This window comes from Epinephelus lanceolatus, chromosome 12 (assembly GCF_041903045.1).
Source record: "Epinephelus lanceolatus isolate andai-2023 chromosome 12, ASM4190304v1, whole genome shotgun sequence".
In the NCBI taxonomy this organism is placed as follows: Eukaryota; Metazoa; Chordata; class Actinopteri; order Perciformes; family Serranidae; genus Epinephelus; species Epinephelus lanceolatus.
In genome coordinates, this window is record NC_135745.1 from 24,263,618 (window position 1) to 24,283,264 (window position 19,647).

Genomic DNA, 19,647 nt, shown 5'->3' on the forward strand with positions numbered 1-19,647 from the left:
GATGAGAGACTGTAACTATACTGTCATTCTATTTAATGTATAAAAATGTGTACAGTGTATAAGCTATTAGAACTTGTTATCTTCTACTACTAGTTAGCCCACTTTTGTTCCCCCTTTTTTCCTGTATAGTTATTAAACTGTTAATGTATTGGCTTTTTATATCTTTCATATTTTTATCTATTTATTTTCCCTTTGACACCGACCGAAATGTTTTTTTTGTAATGGGTTGTAAACTAAAAAGCAGATAAGCTGTATGAAAAAGTAAAATTGTGACATATTCGACAGTTCTTTTAATTTGAAAGCTAAAACCGGAACTCCTTTTTTCTAGCTAAACATTACCGAGCAGTCCGTCTTCTCCGCGTCCTCCTGACTCTGCTGCTTTTCACTGAGCTACATCGGCCGAGCCAAGCTTCCACCGTAACTACATGCCAGATGATGCACTGAGGGTGGTTTGCGATAAAGACCACCCGCTATGCAGTGCTGGTGCTCGGTGCAGGGCCTGTAGCGATCTGTTTGTCAGGACACACCGAGAGCAGATATCAGGAAGCTGAAGAAAAGAGAACTGTGAGAGCAGACAGACAGGAGGCCACGGTTCCCCCTCACACACACACACACATCACCACGGCCTTGATGGTGATGTATGCAAGGAAACCAACAAGAGTCAGCGATGGGTAAATCAAGCACAAGCCATGACATTTTAAAAGTTAATCATAGGGTTTGCCTGTTTTTTAAATTTCTCGTTCGGTTAATAATGTTTGCTTGCAGCCGTTAGCTATCAGTGCTACAAGCTAACCTTCAGTTAGCTTTGGGTTCCGGATGTTTCCCTTAGCTTATCGACTAACGTAACGTTAGCTGATTATCACGGTAATTCAAACCGTGCGTTTATAGGCCACATTTAATGTCTTAAACACGGTGGGTTATTTTCTACAGGTGACACAGTAAGCTAACAGCTGTTGCTAAGGTGGCAAACCAAGCTAACTTAGCTAACGGCAGCTAATTAACGCTAGCTAACGTTAAATATGTTCCAGTAAGTGTGTTGCTAAGCTAAGAAAATCACCATAACCGTTAAAATGCTAACGGTCTAACTAAACTGTCTGTTCTGTGTGTTTCCACAGGTGCAACGACAGAAGGGATTCGCAATCCTATCAGGTATGAGAGTCATATGTCAGTACGTTACACTAACGCAGCTAATCACGGTGTAGTTTTAGCTAATAAAATGATACACAGAAATATTCATATACATATTATAGAAATGAGGCAACCCTACTCAATCTTAACATTAACATTTTCAAGTCTGGCGTGAGTCAAGTCTCACTTACCCAGCCACATTGAAACCCCCAATTAAATTGTCATTTGATAACACAGCCTAACAAAATTAAGCCCTGAAGTGTTCATTTATGTTAATCTATGTGGCTATCACATCACCTTTCACAGGAAGTACAGCTGTAACAGTATGTGCAATGTTCTTGTGAACCATGGCAAAGACTGCTCTGAAAGGTCCAGTGTATAATATTTAGGGTAATATACTGTAGTGGCGTTGAACAGTTAGGACTGCAGATTGCAGCTAGCTGGAACTAATAGTTAGGATTCCTTCAGTGTTCATTGTTCAGGGTTTTTTTTTTCCAGGAGCTGAGTTATCCACAGACATCTCCTACTTTCCAAAACAAACTAACTAGGTGATTGAAACTGCTAAAATTACTGAATAAAGCAGCTTCATGTCACAATTCAGTGTTTCTCTGACACTGTTTGGCATGTAGCAGACGGCCCACTTCCCCTGAACCAGCAAATGTAGGCTAATCTTACTTCTAATCCAGATGTTCAGAAGGTTTTTACAGCGAGCTAAATTATCCATCAGGGTCTCTTCCTCTTCAAAACAAACTAGGGATGCACGATAATATTGGCATGTTAACAGTCTCGGCCAATATAGGCTTTAAAAATCAACATTTCTCAAGTGGCGTGGTATAAAAGCTGACACTGGCGTGAAGAAAACATATCATATTCCATTCCCTGTCAATATATTCTCCTAAATCCTACACACTGGACCTTTGAAGGGAAACTTTGGTATTATTCAACCTGGACACTGTTTTTCCATGTTTTTGTGTCTGAAGTGGGTAGTAGGGACGATGCTTCAGCAGCAGTGAAACAGGCTGCAGTGTAATCCCTACGGGCAATCATGCACGGTCAGTTTATGTTCATTAAAACTGTTTGTTTTTGCCCCTGACATGCTCAGATTGTTATTACAAAAGTCTGACAACGTTATGAAAAAGACTCTACAGAGAAATAAAAAGTTTTCATTTTACCTTTCCCTGATCTGGTTTGTTTGTTACTGCATCTGGTCTTGTTCTGAAATAATGCAGACTTTTCCACATTGTCTAAATCATCTAAATATTCAGCCATGACACTGAAAATCTTCAAACAACGTTAAGTTTCCTGTACTCCAACACAACACACTCTTCCCGACACTCTTCTCTCCAACTCTCGCTAATGTTGCTCCTGGTGTTTTTCCTGCAACAAGTCACCTCTCATGAGATTTCAGACTGAGACTTCTCCTTGAGCAAGACTTTGTTAGACACAGTAACAAACAGACTGGATCAGGCGAAAGAGAAACATTTCTTTGCTCTGTAGGGATCCTTTCCGTAATGTTGTCATACACTTCTAATAACAATCTGAGCCTGTCTGTGGCAAAAGCAAACACTTCAGTGGATTAAACTGACAATGCACAGTTGCCCTCAGGGATTTCATTGCGGTGTGTTTCTCCGCAGTGGCTGCAGCGATTTGTCTCAGTACTGGACCCATTAAAAAATTGTCTCCATTAGTCACTTAAACACAAATATATGGGAAAATAGGGTCTAGGTAGAAATATAACAAAGTTTCATGTGTTTTTTTGATGTAGCATCAGGCTCGTCAAGGTAGGACAAATCATCAAATCAGTATTGCCACAAACTGATGTCACCAACCATTACATGGCTTCCTGTTGGCTACATTTAAGAAAGGCAGAGAACCTTGGTTTTACACTCATATTTTAATATATATTACAGGCACACACATATGATACTCATTTGAACAATGTTAGAAAAAGGTGGCAAATCTACCCATCCCAACTAGTCTCTCTGTCATGCTTTATCCAATCCAGACCCATAAATCTCAGCCAAAGAGCCAGTCCAGCAGCCTCCACCGCTATGACAAGGTGCGCGATGGCTCATCAGACCCCACACCCCCTTACAAGATGCTGCGACGCTCAGACGAAAGTCCTGTCAGCAGACACGGCGATACTGGAGGACATGGCAAGGCAAAACCCTCTCATGCAGTTAGAGGAAAAAATGGTAAGCCTTTATGTGGTGGTCTTACACATGCATGCAAGCTTTATCTTAAAGGGTAGTATTTCTTACGTGGCAGTTGCAGCTGTCACTAAGATTCAGTTCTCTGCGGAACACTGTGTATTTTCTGGTACTTGATAAATGGCTTTGTTACAGGGACCAGCGGCTCTCCTCAGGAGAACACCCACAACAACAGCTCCCACCATGGCTCCGACTCGCATGCGACTCAGAGCAAGCCTGCAGACAGGGTAAGACGTTGTCCAGTGTTATCTGTTGATATACCCTCAGCATTTCCTGTAGAAATTGCTGTCACGCTACTTTGGAGCACGGCATGTGGGACATTATGTTGCGGCATCTCTCTGTCTCTCTGCACAGACGTTTTTGTCCCAACAACGCATGATTGAAACTTTACATTTGTGTAACAGACTGTCTCTATACAGATGATCTGATTTGGAATTTAGACTTTCTTGTTAAAGTATTAAATTATCTAATTGTTGATGTACTGAAACAATAAGGCCAGATACTCAATATTTAACATTGTCTGTTTTGACACTGGTTTATCATGTGTATACACGGCATGGCTTCTACTAGCAAGTGACTAATGTGTAATGCCAGGGGGCAGGTTTTTCCTCATTTGTTCACCTGTTGTTGCCTCCATCATGAGAGAGATGAGAGGAAAATAAATCCACAGAGGGGCACAGGAAGAGACTAAGAGACACAGGTGCTTTATAGTTCAGGTTTAGCAAGATTAAGTTATTTAAGATTATGTTTTGCTAATGTAGGCCTACTGATAATTATGCCAACCTTCCCTCCTCTGCTCTACTTTGAGGTTCACAACCACAGAACGGTTTTATTCGCCATGAGTGGCTGCAAAAAGAATTGTCCACCATTTGTGGACATGCAGTCGTCAGATACTGCTCTGTTTGTGTTTATTGACTCATCACCTCTCTGTCATCTTCAAGAATCGGAGTATCAGGTCACACATAACATTAATGAACTGTAACAGACGTGAGCACTAAGTGACAGCAGTGTTGACGATGTAGGATAAATTGAAGAGGATTCAAATCTGTACATACTAGGGCTGCAACTAAAGATTGTTTTCATTATTGATTAATCCACCAATTAATTCAATCTGCAATCCTAACCACAGTATACCCCTAAAGTTTCCCACCGGCCAAGCTGACTTTTTCCAAATGATATGGTATGTTTAATATGACCAACAGTCCAAAAAGCTATAGCCCAGTTCAGGCTAGGGATGCACTGAATATTCGGTAACCGAATATATTCAGCCGACAATTGCAAAGAAATACACATTTGGTATTCGGTGGAATAAGTTAAAAGCAAGGCCGAATAATAGCGGCGTGTTTTGATAACGCAATCAAACAGCGTGCCGTGACCGGCGGAGTAAAATGTCGGCAGTGTGGCGATCTACCCATCACCACACTTGCATTTGCGACTAAAATAGTTTTGAGCGAGCAAAATATGCTTAAATCACCACGCTGTGCGAACAGCCTACAGATTTCAACCACCAGCAGAAAAGAAAGGCAAATCCCATCGGTTGTGGGTTGAACGGGGGTCACAGACACAGACAGTAATATATTCCTGTCAAATACGGCGACCATCGGCTTACCGGCGACGGAGGAGTCGGCTCCAATAATATCCTCTTCTTGGCGTCATGACTGCCCAAAAGTACTTTAACAGCCGAGCCAGCTGAACACAGGTATGTGATGTGTCAGAGGAGAAACGAGCCGTTCACGGTCCACAAACCTCACCGCACTTTAGGGACTGTTCTTTACTTATGAAGGAACTGTCAGGGGAGGAGGGTGGCTGGTTGATTCTTATTTTATTTATTTATTTTATTTTGATCCTCCCTATGTTAATCACTTATTGATGCTGGTTTTTTTTTAAGTCAATAAGTAATTTATTCCATTGAAATATCATTGATGTATTATAGAAAAGTGATTTATCTTTTTATAAATGACAAAAGGCACATCTGCCTCATTTTCGTTGTGGTATCGTGATACTACTCAGAACCATGATATTTTCACTGGTATCGTACAGTGGGTCCCAATATTGGTACCCTGACAACACTAATCTGGAGGGGGTTCATCTGCAAAAACTAATGAAAAACTTAACAACAATATTCGGTATTTGGTACTCAGTATTCGGCCAAGCGTTTAATATTATTCAGCTTCAGCTTCGGCCACAAATTTTCATTTCGGTGCATCCCTAGTTCAGACCAAAGATCTGTGATGAGATGAGTTGAAACAGGCAACTCTTTGCGATGCCTTGTTCTAAATGTTCTAAAAAATGTGCCGGTTCACACCAATGCAACTAGATGAGATGGTGTATCATCTCTATGCAACAACTCTCAGTACTTCTGTTCTGATTTACAGCTTTTCAGGTTTATTTTGTGGCTAAGTATAATTTGTAGCTTCTTAAAATATGAATGAGGATAGTGATAGTGAGATACTGGCTACAGCTGCATTTGTAGTAGTGATGAAACAGCAAGAAATATAAGCAAAATGAGCACCAGATGGGCTGTATTCATGATAAATGTGCCTCAATAATATAAAAAAACAGCGCCAATGAATCTGGCAATGAGAATGTGTGTTGGGGGGGCATAAGCACACACAGCGAGCAGCAGCAGCAGCAACCCACTGTCCGACACCTGCACACCGTGAGGATGGAAACAGAGGGCTTAGCCAGGACAAAGCAGCTGCCGCAGCAAGCAAACATGCAGTCTGTGGTGATTTTGACTTGACCAGCGGACTTCACTACAAGCTGATTGGCTGTAGAAACGCATGACATGCTTTACATTCTAAAACCAGCCATCAGTGATTTGACTGGCGAAGGTACAGGTGACGCCATCAGCCGGTGCGAGTTGAGCTCAGACTGGCCAGTTCACATCGCTGCAACTTTTCTCTGCAACGTTCAAAAATAGTTTTGTCTCTTCGCGAATCATCACATTCTCACATTTAAGAAGCATGAAACCAGCAAACATTTGGCTTCTTTGCTTAAAAGAAAAATACTGAAATGATTGTTTGAATGTCAAAATAGGTACCAGTTGATTTCTTGTCAATTGACTAATCGATTAATCAACTAATTGTTGCAGCTCTTACACACACAAATCTTACAGGCTTATTATGCAGGCATTGTCGGTTAACGTTTGTAAGCAGTATTGCCGGTGAAAGTGAAAGCCAACCCCAGATTCACTCAAATTATGGAACAAGCTATGTCCACTCTGCATTTTCCCCCCACTGTATTTGCATTTTTTTCAGTGCTGTGTCTCTTGGATGTGTGTTACTTACAGTGGCACCTGGTCACTGCCATATTACAAATCCCTGACCTCACCTGAACGTTGTACCCAGGAACATCCCGAACACACAGGCGGAAGAGTCTCTGCAGATAAACACACCACCACACACCCCTAGTGGGTCCAAATGATGATTGAGAGAGATTACTTTTGCACGAGGCTTCATGTTGTTTTTTTTAGGAAAATCCTGCATAGTATACCTTCAAACTGCAATTAAAACCCTTTTTTGTGGCAGTGGGAAATGTCCAATCACATCTGTTTTTGTTTGTAGTAATACCAAGACCCTGCTATAATCTACAGTTACTGTTCATATCTATCTTAATTAAAGCCATCTAACCATTTTTCTCATGAGAAAGCATTAAACATTATGTAATGTTGTGTTATTGTGGCTCCAGCATCCTCTGCAAAATCAGTCAGTTTTGAAGTCTGTACATTTGTTAATAGGAAAAGAAACAGGATGAGGCAAAGTGCATTGTCTTCCTGGAATTGTTGTAATGACGGGAACTGTCGGTATATACGTGATCATGAATATTAAACAAACCAGCAGCTCCTTTCCAGACTGAAAATCCATTATCCATTCCTGAGGGCGGAAGAAAGGGATGCTTATATACCAAAGGAAAACGGATGGAACATGGACTTGTGTATACTTAAATCGTCTTTCCCTCTAACTACTTTCCAAACTGTACTGTAGTGTTTTGGGTTTATAAACGTGTTGTTGCAAACATCTTTTGCTTCCGTGTAGTATGAAAATTTAAAGGAACAGTTCACCCCCAAACCTGTAGTGTTATTTATCAATCTTAATTATTTTGGTGTGAGTTGCAGAGTGTTGGAGATATCAGCCATAGAGATGTCTACCTTCTCTCCAATATAATGGAACTAGATGGCACTCAGCTTGTGGTGCTCAAAGCGCCAAAAAAGTACATTTGAAAAACTCAACATCAATGTCTCTTTCCAGAAATCATGACCTGGTTACTCAAGATAATCCACAGACCTTGTTGTGAGCAGTTTCATGTAGGAACTATTTTCTGTCTACCGAACTACACCTGCAGGCTGTCTCCTCGTAGAAGGAAGCGTGCATCTACTCATGAATGAGAGGATTGTGCTCATGACAGCATGAGATATAAACATAATGGCGTCCTCAACTGCTGAGCTGTAACGTTAGCTAGCTCAGTGCTGCTAGGTGAGCTAGCAGGAGATGAACGCTCCTTACTGCGCAGTGCTGCAGTTGGTGGGTGTAGTTTAGTAGAAAGAAAATAGTTCATACATGAAAACGCTCACAACAAGGTATCTTGAGTAACTGGGTCATGTTTTCTGAAAAGAGACATTGCTGTCGAGTTTATAGAAAAGGTATTTTTGCGCTTTGAGCCCTACAAGTCAAAAGCTAGCTAGTTCAATTATATAGACCTTTTTCACAGCAGACATTTTGACTTGTCATAGCTGGAAAAGCACAGGTGGCTCACTTCCATTAAGTGTCCAACTCCAGTACCAGGACCTCCCCTAAGTGGAATGCAGCTCTTATTAATACACCCGTGCCTTTCCTACTGTGACATGTCAAAACGTCTGCTGTGAAAAAGGTCTATTGGAGAAAAGGAAGACATGTTTACGGCCAACAGTCTAGACTGATAAATAGCACTACAGGCAAGAGAAAAATATGACTTTTTGATTTGTGGGTGAGCTGTCCCTTTAAGACTTCACAACTGCATTACATATTTACTCCATCCAAAGTCTACTGTCAGCTTACATCTGTTTCAGTAGTCTTCTTTAACTTGTCTTAATTTCCCTTGGTCTCTATAACATCTCCTGTCTTGTGTGTCTCAGCACCAGGACCCAGCAGATGACTGGACAGAACACATCAGCTCCTCTGGGAAGAAGTACTACTACAACTGTAGAACTGAGGTCTCCCAATGGGAGAAGCCCAAGGACCTGTTGGAGAGGCAAGCCCACCTAAAACAGTATTACAGTATACGCACACTGAGACCAAATTCAATTTTTAACCTGAAACAGTAATCGAGATTCTCATTCTCATGCAGAGTCATACGTTACAAGATCACACAGTGCACCAGTATTAACAGAATATCATTAGCTCAGGGTACAGAGTCTAACTGCAGCCTGCATCTTACATTCGGCATCATTGCTCTCTGCTTATTTTGCTTCAGGGAACAACGACAGAAAGACTCAGTCAAGATGGCGGCGAACAGTTTCCCTAGAGACATGGACTACAGACAAGAGGCCTTGCAGGACAAAGCCTCAACAAGTAAGTGCAGCAAAATCCTAAAACCTAATCATGTGGCTCAAGTTGATACACAGTCGTGCTTTCTAACATTGTGGCTCGCTTTAGTTGATCACTCTCTGGTGCATAAATTTTCATTTACAATAATGTGCTCATTAAACGCTTTGTTGTCCTGCTCTGCTTGTCTCCCCAGAGACCACATCAGGGGACCAGTCCACAGCATCCAACTCCGGCCATTCCTCCTCTTCCTCTTCTTCTCAGAGCCTGAACTCTGCTCCCGGTGCTTTAGGCTCCACCCCCTGCACCATGTCCTCCTCCTCCTCTTCATCCTCTTCAGGGCAGGTGGTGCCTCAGTCTGTCCAGTCTCCGTCACCAGCACTGCTGCAGGACCCAGCCCTCCTGCATCAGCTCCTCCCAGCGCTGCAGGCCACTCTGCAGATGAACAACGGCAGCATGGACATGGCTAAACTCAACGAAGGTGAGGACACAAATGATCAAAGAAACACAACATGTGACTTTCATACAACTGTCTTCCATAGCGTATCCTGTACAGGCCGAATCACCCTAACGTCACGCTAACAACAACAATCACAACCAGGTAGACAACTGGCAATTGACTTGTTTATTGCTGTTGCATGTGCAGTGTCTCAATTTAAACAGATGTTTTTGGCCCAAATAAGTTTCCCAAATAAAGAGAGAAGGTTGTGGTGCTGTAACTATTAAAAATTGTCTAACATACTGCAGAAGATTCTTAAACACAGTCTTCATCCTGTTAGCATCACCAGTATTAACAAAACTAAGTCACTGACTGACCTGCTTTACAGTTTAACAGCAACTTGGCCACAGGAATCCCACTCTTTGTAAATCTTTAATGTTTACAAAATCAGCATCAGTATAATCAGTAGTTTTTGTCTCTGTTTTGACTCACGTTAACCTTAATTTAGAAACAGAGTGTTAGCTCGACAGTCTCAGTGCTCGACGCTAGTTAGATATCCTGTCTTTATTCTAACTAATGCAACACCAACAGCCTTTAAAAAGTTTCTGTGTCCCACAGTTGGGTCATGAGGTGCAGGCTGCCAGGGTTTCCCAGCTTCTGACACTGTAAAGGCAGATTTAAACTTGTGATTCAGCTCTATGCAAACCCTACGCCATTGTGAGCATTTATACTTGTGCGGTGGTGTGTCTGTGTCACTCTGCATTTACACCTCCAAAACACTAGTCAGCGGTGGAGGGTTCTGTGAAGTGCTGTAAAGTTGAGTTGATTCAAAACACACCCAAAACACACTATAACTCTCAGCATTCACAGACAAAGCACTTGTCTTTATCTGGACACATTTTCCCCACAAATACAACATGCTAATGTTATTAGCACAGGCCTTTGGCATTTTACATTGTATAAATTAGCCTAGCAGCTAGCAGACTTTTCCTCTTCTCATATGAAGCCAGGGACAACAGCAACATTTAACAAAGGTAATGTTACACAATTTGGCTCCATTACAACTCACAAGAGTCACTGACAAAGCAACTGTCTTATACTAAACACGTTTTCCAAACAAATATTCTTGCCTAAATTTGAGTACTTATGTCAATTCTGGTACAATGAGAGCAAGTCTACAAGAGTCAAATTCCTTGTATGTACACATGTACTAGGCCAGGGGTCTGCAACCTTTGCCATTAAAAGAGCCATTTTTGACCAAGAATAATTTGAAAAAATCTGTGTGGAGCCGCAAAACATGTTTGAGCCTTATAATCAAGGTAAATAGCCTGTTAAGTCTAAATTAGCATATACTTATGGTCTAAATAAGCATTTGTTAATATGTTTTACCACAAGGTGGACACTGTGCAGGGCACTATTTATGATTATTTGGTACTTAAATTTTGCAGAGCTGGCAGTGAGAGCAAACAAATCTGTCCACGCACTACTACATTCTCTATTTTATTCAATTTACTTTTTTGGATTTGGCATCCATAGCTAACCAGCCACTGCTGTCGAGGTTCAGCAACATTTGGATTCATAGAAGGAATTTCCATAGACTTCTTTTCTCAAAGGCTCAAGGAGCCACTGGACAGGGGCTAAAGAGCCACAAGTGGCTCCGGAGCCACAGGTTGCCTACCCCTGTACTAGGCAAATAAAGCTGATTCTGATATAACATGCTAACATTATTAGCACAAGCCTATGGCATTTTACATTGTATAAATTAGCCTAGCGACGAGCTGAGATTTCCTCTGCTCATATGAAGTCAGGATAAATCACACACAAGACTTAAAATTCTGTTTTTGTGGAGGCTTTATTGTCTTCACAATTTATTGTGTCTTATATGTGAAATTAAAGCAAATAAAAGCTTTGTTTCCACTGAGGGAAATGGTTTCAGCTTACAGATATAGACAGGAGGTCTGTGTCGCCGTGACATGGAGTTATATTTCTGGGGGGGTCCATGTCAGGCTACGGCATCGATTCAAATTCACTATACTTCAAAATAAAGTAGGTTTTTTTCAAACTTAACATGCTTGCGAGCCACTTGTGGTTGATTCAGAATGGGCTCGGGATGCACTTTTGGACTGGGACCCACCAGTTGGGAACCACTGCCTTAAGAGCTGTATTGGCCCAATAGAAGACGTTATAAAAGTCTATTTGAGAAAGTGTGGTTCATATTATTTTCAAGGATGAGACAGTTCTTGTAAAATGGAATGAGTAGCAGTATAACACTGGTTCCTTAAGAGAGTGTTGTAGCGTTAATGTTGCTAAGCTAATGGGCATTTTCAGGTCATTTTTATAGTGAGTTTTAGCATTTAGGAGTCTCAAAGGCTTGTGTAATGTGTTTTGCTGCCACGAAGGAAATAAATTGGTGACGAGCTAAAAAAAATAAGTGCAGAATATTTTCTGATGTCTTTTGGGCAGAAACGGACTGTAGATTGAATCATCTGTCAAGCAGCCAAGAATTACCGCTGTCACAGATGATGAGGAGCCCAAAAAGATAAATGCTAACTGCTGGAGAAAATAATTTTTGATGGCTTATAAAAGTCTGACAGGAGACGGAGTATGTGACTGATTTTCTGAGAGAAAATGCTTCGTGGATGAGGGCTCTGATGGATTAAGAGTTATTTCAGAGAAACTTGACACGACTAGTGTATAAGAGTATCGTATTTTCAGAAATTCTTTTTTCCAAAAGCCAGTGATGGGGGGGAAAAACATAGCTCGTCTTATATTTGGATCAATAAAGTAGTCTGGGGGCAACATTGCTGCGTGAGTGGCAAAATATGTCAATATCCTTCCATCCCTTATTTGTGTGTTTTGATCCTGTTATTACTGAGTGACTGCTGTTACTAATCTGTGTCCACGTGTCATTTATGATGAATTTCTTGCTGTTCTGTGTGAATGTGACAAACGTGTACTTGCTGTTCAATAGTTGTTTGCTGGTGAAATGATACATGAACCGGATTAATCCTTTCACCGATTTGTTTCTTCTCTCAACTGTGTTTTCTGACTTAACCATGCGTGTTTGTGCACTCACCTGTTGTGTGTCCTTGCTCACTCACCTGTGTGTATGTGTGTGTGTGTGTGTGTGTACATTTCCTCTTTCCTCCCTCCAGTCTTGGCAGCTGCTGTCACCCAAGCTTCCTTGCGGTCTGTGCTTCATAAGCTCCTCACTGCTGGACCTGCTTTCAACGTCACTGCTCTGCTCTCAGCTGCTCAGCACTCCAACCAAGGTACGGCCTCCTCGCTGTTTCTCACCATCTGCTACACAAACTAATTTCCCTTTTCTTTTTTTTTTAAGGATCCTGTCCTCTCTGTCCCCACAAATCAGTTTTTATAAATGCAGTGTAAGACACAACTTTATGTTGACCTTTAGTCAGTGATCATCTTCATTTTATACTAGTTAAGTGTTTGTCGCTTCAGTCTGGAGGGGCAGTTTTCATTGATTTGATTTGATTTCATTGTAGAGCTCTTTTTCTGTTTGTCAGTTCACAAATAAGACAAGAATTAGCTAGCTGTCAAGTTCGGTGGTCCCTCTGCATTGTCCCCCGCTGCTGTGGACTGCTTTGCTGTGGAGGGGGCAGGCAGTATTTCCAGGGATGGACCTCCAGCCAGCAGTTGTAGCAGCTTGAATTCAGGCTGGTGGCCAGCAGCCACACTTGGTCTCACCTGTGTAACAGCAGCAAAAGAAAGTTTGCTGATCCAGTGCAGAGTCAGTGACTAGATTAATGTTCCCGGAGCTGCTGAGTTTCTGTCTGAGATGCAAGGAAAAACTGTGATTCAAGGCTCTAGCTAATGTTAGCTACATAAATAAAGTTGAAACTGCAGCCTCGAGCCTTTTGCTCTGGTTAGCACAAGGCAAAGCTATTGGCAAATATTTCGTTTCTCTAAAATGCTTTGCTGATATTGACACTTGTTTTATTTTTTTAAGGGTCAGACTCTCTTTCTTTATCATTCTGTCTTCTTTTTTGGGTTGCTTTGCAGTGCAGACAGTTGTTGCAAATACTTGAGAAGCAACTTTGTCCACTATTGAATCCGGCTTTCACAGAAGGGACATGAACATGCATCAGCATTTGTAGAACAGCCAATAGGAACGCCCTCTCTCTTGCGTCATAAGCTACATTTTATAAAGCATGAAAACGGAGCCAAGAGGAGGTGCAGAAATCAGTTTTTTTTTCTCAGACCACTTGGGTTACAAAATGCCAAAAGGTTATTGTTTCCTTTAGCCCAGTGATGCCAAAGTAAAAGTGCCTACCCCAGCTTTAAGAGCTTTTCAGATTGCTATTTGGAAAAACAAAGGATGTCCTCTCATGTATTCCAATGAGCCTCCTCTGCTGAAACAGGGGATGTGTTTCAAAGCAATCACAACAAGTGTGCCTGAGAAAGTTGACACAAGTTTTCTTGTGTCTGAACTGAAAGCCCTGTTCCATGACTGGCGTTTTAATTTGCTTGTTGTCTAACTGTTTGCTGCCTTGTTGCTTAACAGATTATTCATACGTGCTGTTCTTCACTCCAAACAATGAAATTACTGCAGGCTCTGGGTTTTCACTGCAAAGGGCTAACTTTCTGTATCTGTGTAGGATGACTGAATCAAAAGGAAAACAGGGTAATAAATGTCTTTTCCTCCTTCAGCCCAGCACTCCAGTCAGTCCCCCATCTCCCTGACGTCCGATGCATCGTCACCGCGGCCGTATGTCTCACCGCGGAACGGCACACCCCAGAGCAACCAGAAATCCCTCCTGGGTGTGCACCCTGGCAGCATTACCTCGTCACAGACAAGGGTGAGTCGCAGGACTTTAAGTAACAGAACAGTCCAGTTCTCTTCTCTACTTTGTTGTGACTGCCCTTGTCCGTTACATCATTTCTTCCTGCTTCTCCACCGCACCTCTCTTTTTGTTGTAATTTCTTTCTGTCCTGTTGTCTGTTCTTCCCTCTTCAGGGCAGCATGTCTTCAGGTAAACCGGGATCGGTCTCCCTGTCTCAGACGGCAGAGAAGCGTCCCGAGGACCCCAGAACTCTCCAGCAGAGAAGGTAGAGGTCACTTTTAGACACCATTTTGTTTGTGAGGCATGGAGGTAAAACAGGAAAAATAAAAACCAGAACACAGAACTAAAAGGACACTAATTACAAAAAAACTTTTTACAAACATTCAATGGAAACGTGTCCTAAACATTTTTCATAGGAATCATTTGATTGGTAGAAAGTAGCTCCAAAAAATGCTGTTTGAATGTCTGTTATTTAGAGTGATGTTATCTGGAAAGACGTGAACAGTAAGGAGAGAATTCAGCAGTATGTTGTGTTTTTGACATACTTGGACATATAGGGCCTCACTTGGACTTATCATGGCAGTTAAGTGCCTTATTCACTGGTGAGGTCACCCAGATTTAATCAAAATATGATGAGCAATGTTTGGGTTATTTCGAGATGATACAGAATGGGTACAAGAAAACGTCACAGACTGAATAATTTGCAGCATCTGTAACCGATATGCCCAAACATCAGTATTCCAACAGCTGGATTTTATTTATAACACCGTCTGAGCTCCGGTAATCAGTTGTCTCGCTCCACCAGCCAGGAGATTCTGTGCACGGGATCAAACATATCCGGTGCTGCGTTGCCCCACATCCCTTCCGGCAGCACAAGCCAAACCCAGGCCGACACCCCCGGCTCCTTCACGCCCACCCTGGTGACTCATTTTGATGAGAGCCTCATCAGACATATCCAAGGATGGCCTTCAGAGAACACTGAGAAACAGGTGATGTCCACCACACAGATTTTTATCTTACAGAGCGATGAAGTGCTTAGTTAGCTCTGTGTTTTTTAGAGCTGTAGCATCATTACGGAGTCACAGAAGCAGCACAGCTTCATAAGGCTTCTGGAACAAATGCAGACTTTTTAGGAAATGTCATCACAAGATCCACTTGGTGTTTCCAAAGCCTTTAGACTCATCTTGTGACTTTTCTCAGCTGTTGCAATAATCCATCATAGCTTAATCATCTCCACTGACAACTGAGCAGCTCTGTTTGCAGAGGAAGGCCAACAGTTTGTGGTTGAAAGCTTTGGAAAGGCCAAGCAAGTGGTCCTTGTGACTATCATTTTTCAGTGAAATTTGTTCCTATGGTCAAGTAGAAAAACCTGTTAGCTCATATTTTGTTTAAGTTTGACTCCATCTGCATTCTTTTTTGGGGTTTTCAAATGGAAACTCAGCCGTTAGCAAAAAGGGAGGGAAAATGGATTTTATGAGGTACTTATCATAGTCAGTGTATTACCTACTGTTGATGGTGGTTAACACACTCCCAATTTAGAGAAGCAGGCAGGTAACTGAAGTCGTTGTATTGCTCTCTTCAAAGCCACATAACAAAATACAAAACAAAAACTGAAATTTTACCTTACAGAACGCAGGTGTTGCTGGTCTACCTCTGCCTTGATCGGTTGGTTTGTTTGTGTTATTGTGTAACATTCAGGTGTCCAAAGCAGTACGCTGCTTAGCCTCTGCACCAGTTAGGGGTAATGGGAAAGATCAATAATGCACACTTGAGTTTTGTGTTTTTTAATTTATGTATTTATTGTTGAGTTTGTGTTTTGTACTGTCTCTTGCGCATTTTAATTGAGTTTTAAGTATTTTAAAGACCCATCTAGGGACGGGCACTGCAAATTAGCTTAGGCTATATATGCTGTATTTATGGTACAGACTTGTTGCTATACAAATAAATATTAAATAAATTCTCAAAGGTCTGGCTCAGTCACAAAGAGGCACATTACACAGGCAAGGGATTTTATCCATAGTAGTGCTGGGCATGGGTACTTGATACCTGCTTTTCTCAAGGCGAACTGTTACTTCAACATCATCCAGTTTAGCATGAGCTAACAGCAGCAGCAGCTAACATCCAACACTGAGCTGGTTAATGTCTCAACAAACTGACACTGGAACAGCTCAACACTATCGTTAAACCCGTTTATAGACATTAGGTAACGCTAGCAGTGTGATGCTAACAGTTAGCCCTGTCACAGTGCGCCTGCTGCTGGGCAGACGCTCACAATTGTCAGCAGTGCTGCGCTCACACTCCCGCAGCAGCTACAACCCATAAAAGTTGTGGTGCGGGGAAGTCAAGGGCGATGTATTCAACAGAGTTTGCAGTTCAGCGTGCCGAAATGCCACCAAAATGTCGAAAAGTATGGCTATACTATGCGCCACTTCATTCACATTATGGGTGTCAAATGAGGTACTCTGTTGGTTATACTTTCAGGGTCCTGGTATTAGTACTGGTATCGTACTTTTTAAATGATACTCAGCCCCATTGTTTAGAAACATCATCATGCAGAAACCGACATCAGGTCATGTGTGAAATTATTTTTAGAACAGCTTGGGAAAACCAGAATTTGAATGTTTGCCCTAAACCTAAAAAGAAAATCCCTTTAAGTCAGTCACAAAATCTAAGTAAGATGACGTTTTTTTAATGCTATTTTTTGGTGCTTTTGCCCTCATTAAAAGGACAGCTGTAGAGCGACACGAAAGGTGAGAGAGAGAGGGAGGATAACACGCAGCAAAGGGCCGTGGGTCAGAATTGGACCCGGGCCACTGCAAAGGACTCAGCCTATATGGGGCGCACACTCTACCAGCTAGAGGTCGCCCCAGTAAGCTGATGTTGAGCCTTATTGTATTGATGAATGTTGTGTTTGTGAAAATCAGTAGCCATGACTTGACACTAAACACTTGTCCCTCTCTGTCAGGCGGCTCGATTGCATGAAGACATCCACAACATGGGCAGCTTGTACATGTCTGAGATCTGCACAGAGATGAAAAACCTGCGCTCCCTGGTCAGAGTGTGTGAAATCCAGGCCACACTGAGGGAACAGAGGTGAGGCACACGGTACATTTAGCATCGACATTAGCTGATAAGGACATTCACATCACACGTTCACGTACTCATGTTCTCCTCAACCACAGAATCCTATTTCTGAGGCAGCAGAGCAAAGAGCTGGACAAGCTGAAGAACCAGAACTCCTACATGGTGTGAGGACCCGACCAGAAGAGAAAGGATTAGATGGATTGAAAAAGAGGAATAGACATGGACAGCGAGCTGCTCCAGCCTGTTTATTCTCCATACCAGAGCAACTGAGAAAAACTGTTAACAAACCAGACGGCGGCTGACACGGTGAAGCTCCATCACCCTGATCATGTCTTTTTTTCTTTCCTTTTTTAAAACATTTCTTTTTCCAGTGTCCACCACACGAATTGAAAGGTGAAACTGACAGAGTTCACCGAGCCGGACACTTTAACCAGTGGACACAGAGGACCTGAGGCTCTTTTCAAACAGCACATTTTCGGACTGTGAACCTTGGATTGTGTGTATCGTATTGGGTTAACTTGTTTTCTGGTGTGTTTTTGATGTGTAGTGGTCAGGAAAAGATTACAATTCATTCTTGGGAAAATAAACTAAAACAAAAACCATCTCATAATAATTGGTGCGACACAGTTCTGGGCGTTCGCTCTCCAATCTTCTGAAATGGACTCGCATTGAAATGTATGGATTCAATGGCAGTGATGTTACTAATGTTATTTTTTAATTCACTATACCTGTCCGTGGTTTCGCCATCCCAGCGTGTCTTCGAGCTGGTTGGTTTTACACGTCATGAGATTAGCAAAGACCTTTCGGCCAGACCTTCCTGAAAATACATAAATGTGCTTCAGTTATATTGTCCCAGTTGACGGGGATCTGCGTTATGGTTCCAGGAGTGCAGATCCACTGGGACTCAAACACACTCCAGATGTTTCAAAACCATTTTGAAAAAAAAAAAAATCCTACATTATTGGACCTAGGTTGGCTGCTAGTACATATGAGGGTTGCATTAATCTGTAGCCCAGCTGGCTGTTTTCTTACCCCTTCCGCTATCTGTCTTTTTTCTTTTGTATAATTGTTATTTTGTTTCTCTCCCAAATCAGATTGGGGAAATATTTCATTCCTTTTGTGCAGCTTAGCAAGAGATTGTGTAAAAGAATAGAAAAGCGACTGAATTTACAGTCATGTTAAGCTAAATTATTGTTGCACATGATCAATTACGTCCGTGTCGTCGTAACACAAAACATCGATGGAAAAAGGAAAAGGAAACATGTTTTGTTCAGCTGTCATGGCTGCAGCCCTTTTATTAACTGACTCGAGCCATGTTTGGCTCCTTTATTTTTGTTTTTTTAAGGGTTCATTCATGATGAGAGGGTATACTTTTTATATGAACATCACATTAAATTGCAGTCGTTCACACACACACCCAGAAAGAAACTTCCTTTCGTCTCTCGCCTGTTCTTTTCCTTGTCCTTGAATAGTTTCCACCAGATCAGATGTGCACACTTTTTTGGGGGGTGGGGCGGGGGGGTTGGGGGCTTTGTATTCCATAAAATATGAGAATAAAATATTATACCACACGTTCTGTTTGGTTTTTACTCCACTGTTCAGCTGTTCTAGAGTCTCAATAAGTGTGTGTGTGTGTGTGAGTGTGTGTACTTGCTACGTAGTGGGGACCAAAATACGATTTTTACTAACAGAACAAGGACATTTCAGCCAATCATTCCTTCAAAGGCCTGTTTGAGGGTTGAGACTTGGTTTTAAGGTTCGGGTTTGAATTTGGTTAAAGTTAAGGTCCGGGGTGGGGTTAGGCAGTTAGTTGTGGTGGTTCAGGTTAGGAAAAGGGGTTAGGGAATGCATTTTGTGTGAGGGTCCTCAAAATGATAGAAGTGCAAGGATGTGTGTGCTGTATGCCTTGAGTAAATTTACTGATGAATTATGCATTTTGTAATTTTGCTAAATTAAAGTTTGTAATTATGCAGCCAGAGAAGGGTTAGGCAGACGGCTTTGGGAAATGTATGTGCGATGGGATCAGATCATGCACCCTGTCAATGACTTGTCAGGTGTAGGTGTCTCCATGGTTGTATGTATACACCGGTGGCACATTAAAAATTTATATATATATATATCTGTATATATATATATATATATATATATATATATATATATATATATATATATTTATTATCTGTATATATTTGTGGAGTGTTTGCAGGGAGTGTAGTTCTATCTCTGTCCACAGGATGGTGACAGTGAGCAATCTTAACCTTGAATCTGGTTCTGCTTATGTGTGCATTATTGCTCTTGGCTCTATCAGATTAAAAACCTATTACTGTGCATGTCACATGTAAAATGTAGCCTAAACACAACAGAAGGTTGGATAAAATCATAATCGAATTGACCTGTGTGATTATTGTGGACCAGCTCTGAGGAAATTGTGAAGGTAAATCACCGTGAAACTTAAACAT

At 41.7% G+C, this 19,647-nt stretch overlaps 2 protein-coding genes across 3 annotated transcripts in view; one reads left to right on the top strand and one right to left on the bottom strand.

Annotated features, from left to right (window-relative positions):
* LOC117271707 (MAGUK p55 subfamily member 7-like) overlaps positions 1-617 on the bottom strand; it is a 38,963-nt gene extending 38,346 nt beyond the window's left edge. Inside the window, exons 1-2 of the mRNA XM_078172852.1 lie at positions 612-617; positions 340-470 (exon numbers count right to left, since the gene is read on the bottom strand). Of these exons, the coding sequence (XP_078028978.1) occupies positions 340-470; positions 612-617 (137 nt within the window). The remainder of the gene's footprint in view (positions 1-339; positions 471-611) is intronic.
* Positions 324-17,376, top strand: LOC117272134 (WW domain-containing adapter protein with coiled-coil-like). Of its 2 annotated transcripts, XM_033650888.2 has the most exons (13): positions 324-671; positions 1,116-1,149; positions 3,134-3,323; positions 3,474-3,565; positions 8,452-8,567; positions 8,790-8,887; positions 9,057-9,341; positions 12,455-12,571; positions 13,971-14,119; positions 14,278-14,369; positions 14,910-15,093; positions 17,070-17,197; positions 17,287-17,376. In XM_033650888.2, the coding sequence occupies exons 1-13, from the start codon at positions 631-633 to the stop codon at positions 17,354-17,356; spliced, it is 1,596 nt and encodes a 531-aa protein (XP_033506779.2). In that variant the 5' UTR covers positions 324-630; the 3' UTR covers positions 17,357-17,376. The 2 variants fall into 2 exon arrangements, with proteins under 2 accessions (XP_033506779.2, XP_033506780.2); XM_033650889.2 differs by lacking the exon at positions 12,455-12,571.
* Positions 17,377-19,647: the final 2,271 nt, after the last annotated feature.

Coding starts and splice junctions, on each gene's coding strand:
- LOC117272134 (XM_033650888.2), top strand. CDS start 631: ATGGTGATGTATGCAAGGAAACCAACAAGAGTCAGCGATGG. Junction 3,566..8,451: donor AGAGCAAGCCTGCAGACAGG/GTAAGACGTTGT, acceptor TGTGTGTCTCAG/CACCAGGACCCAGCAGATGA. Junction 8,568..8,789: donor CCCAAGGACCTGTTGGAGAG/GCAAGCCCACCT, acceptor ATTTTGCTTCAG/GGAACAACGACAGAAAGACT.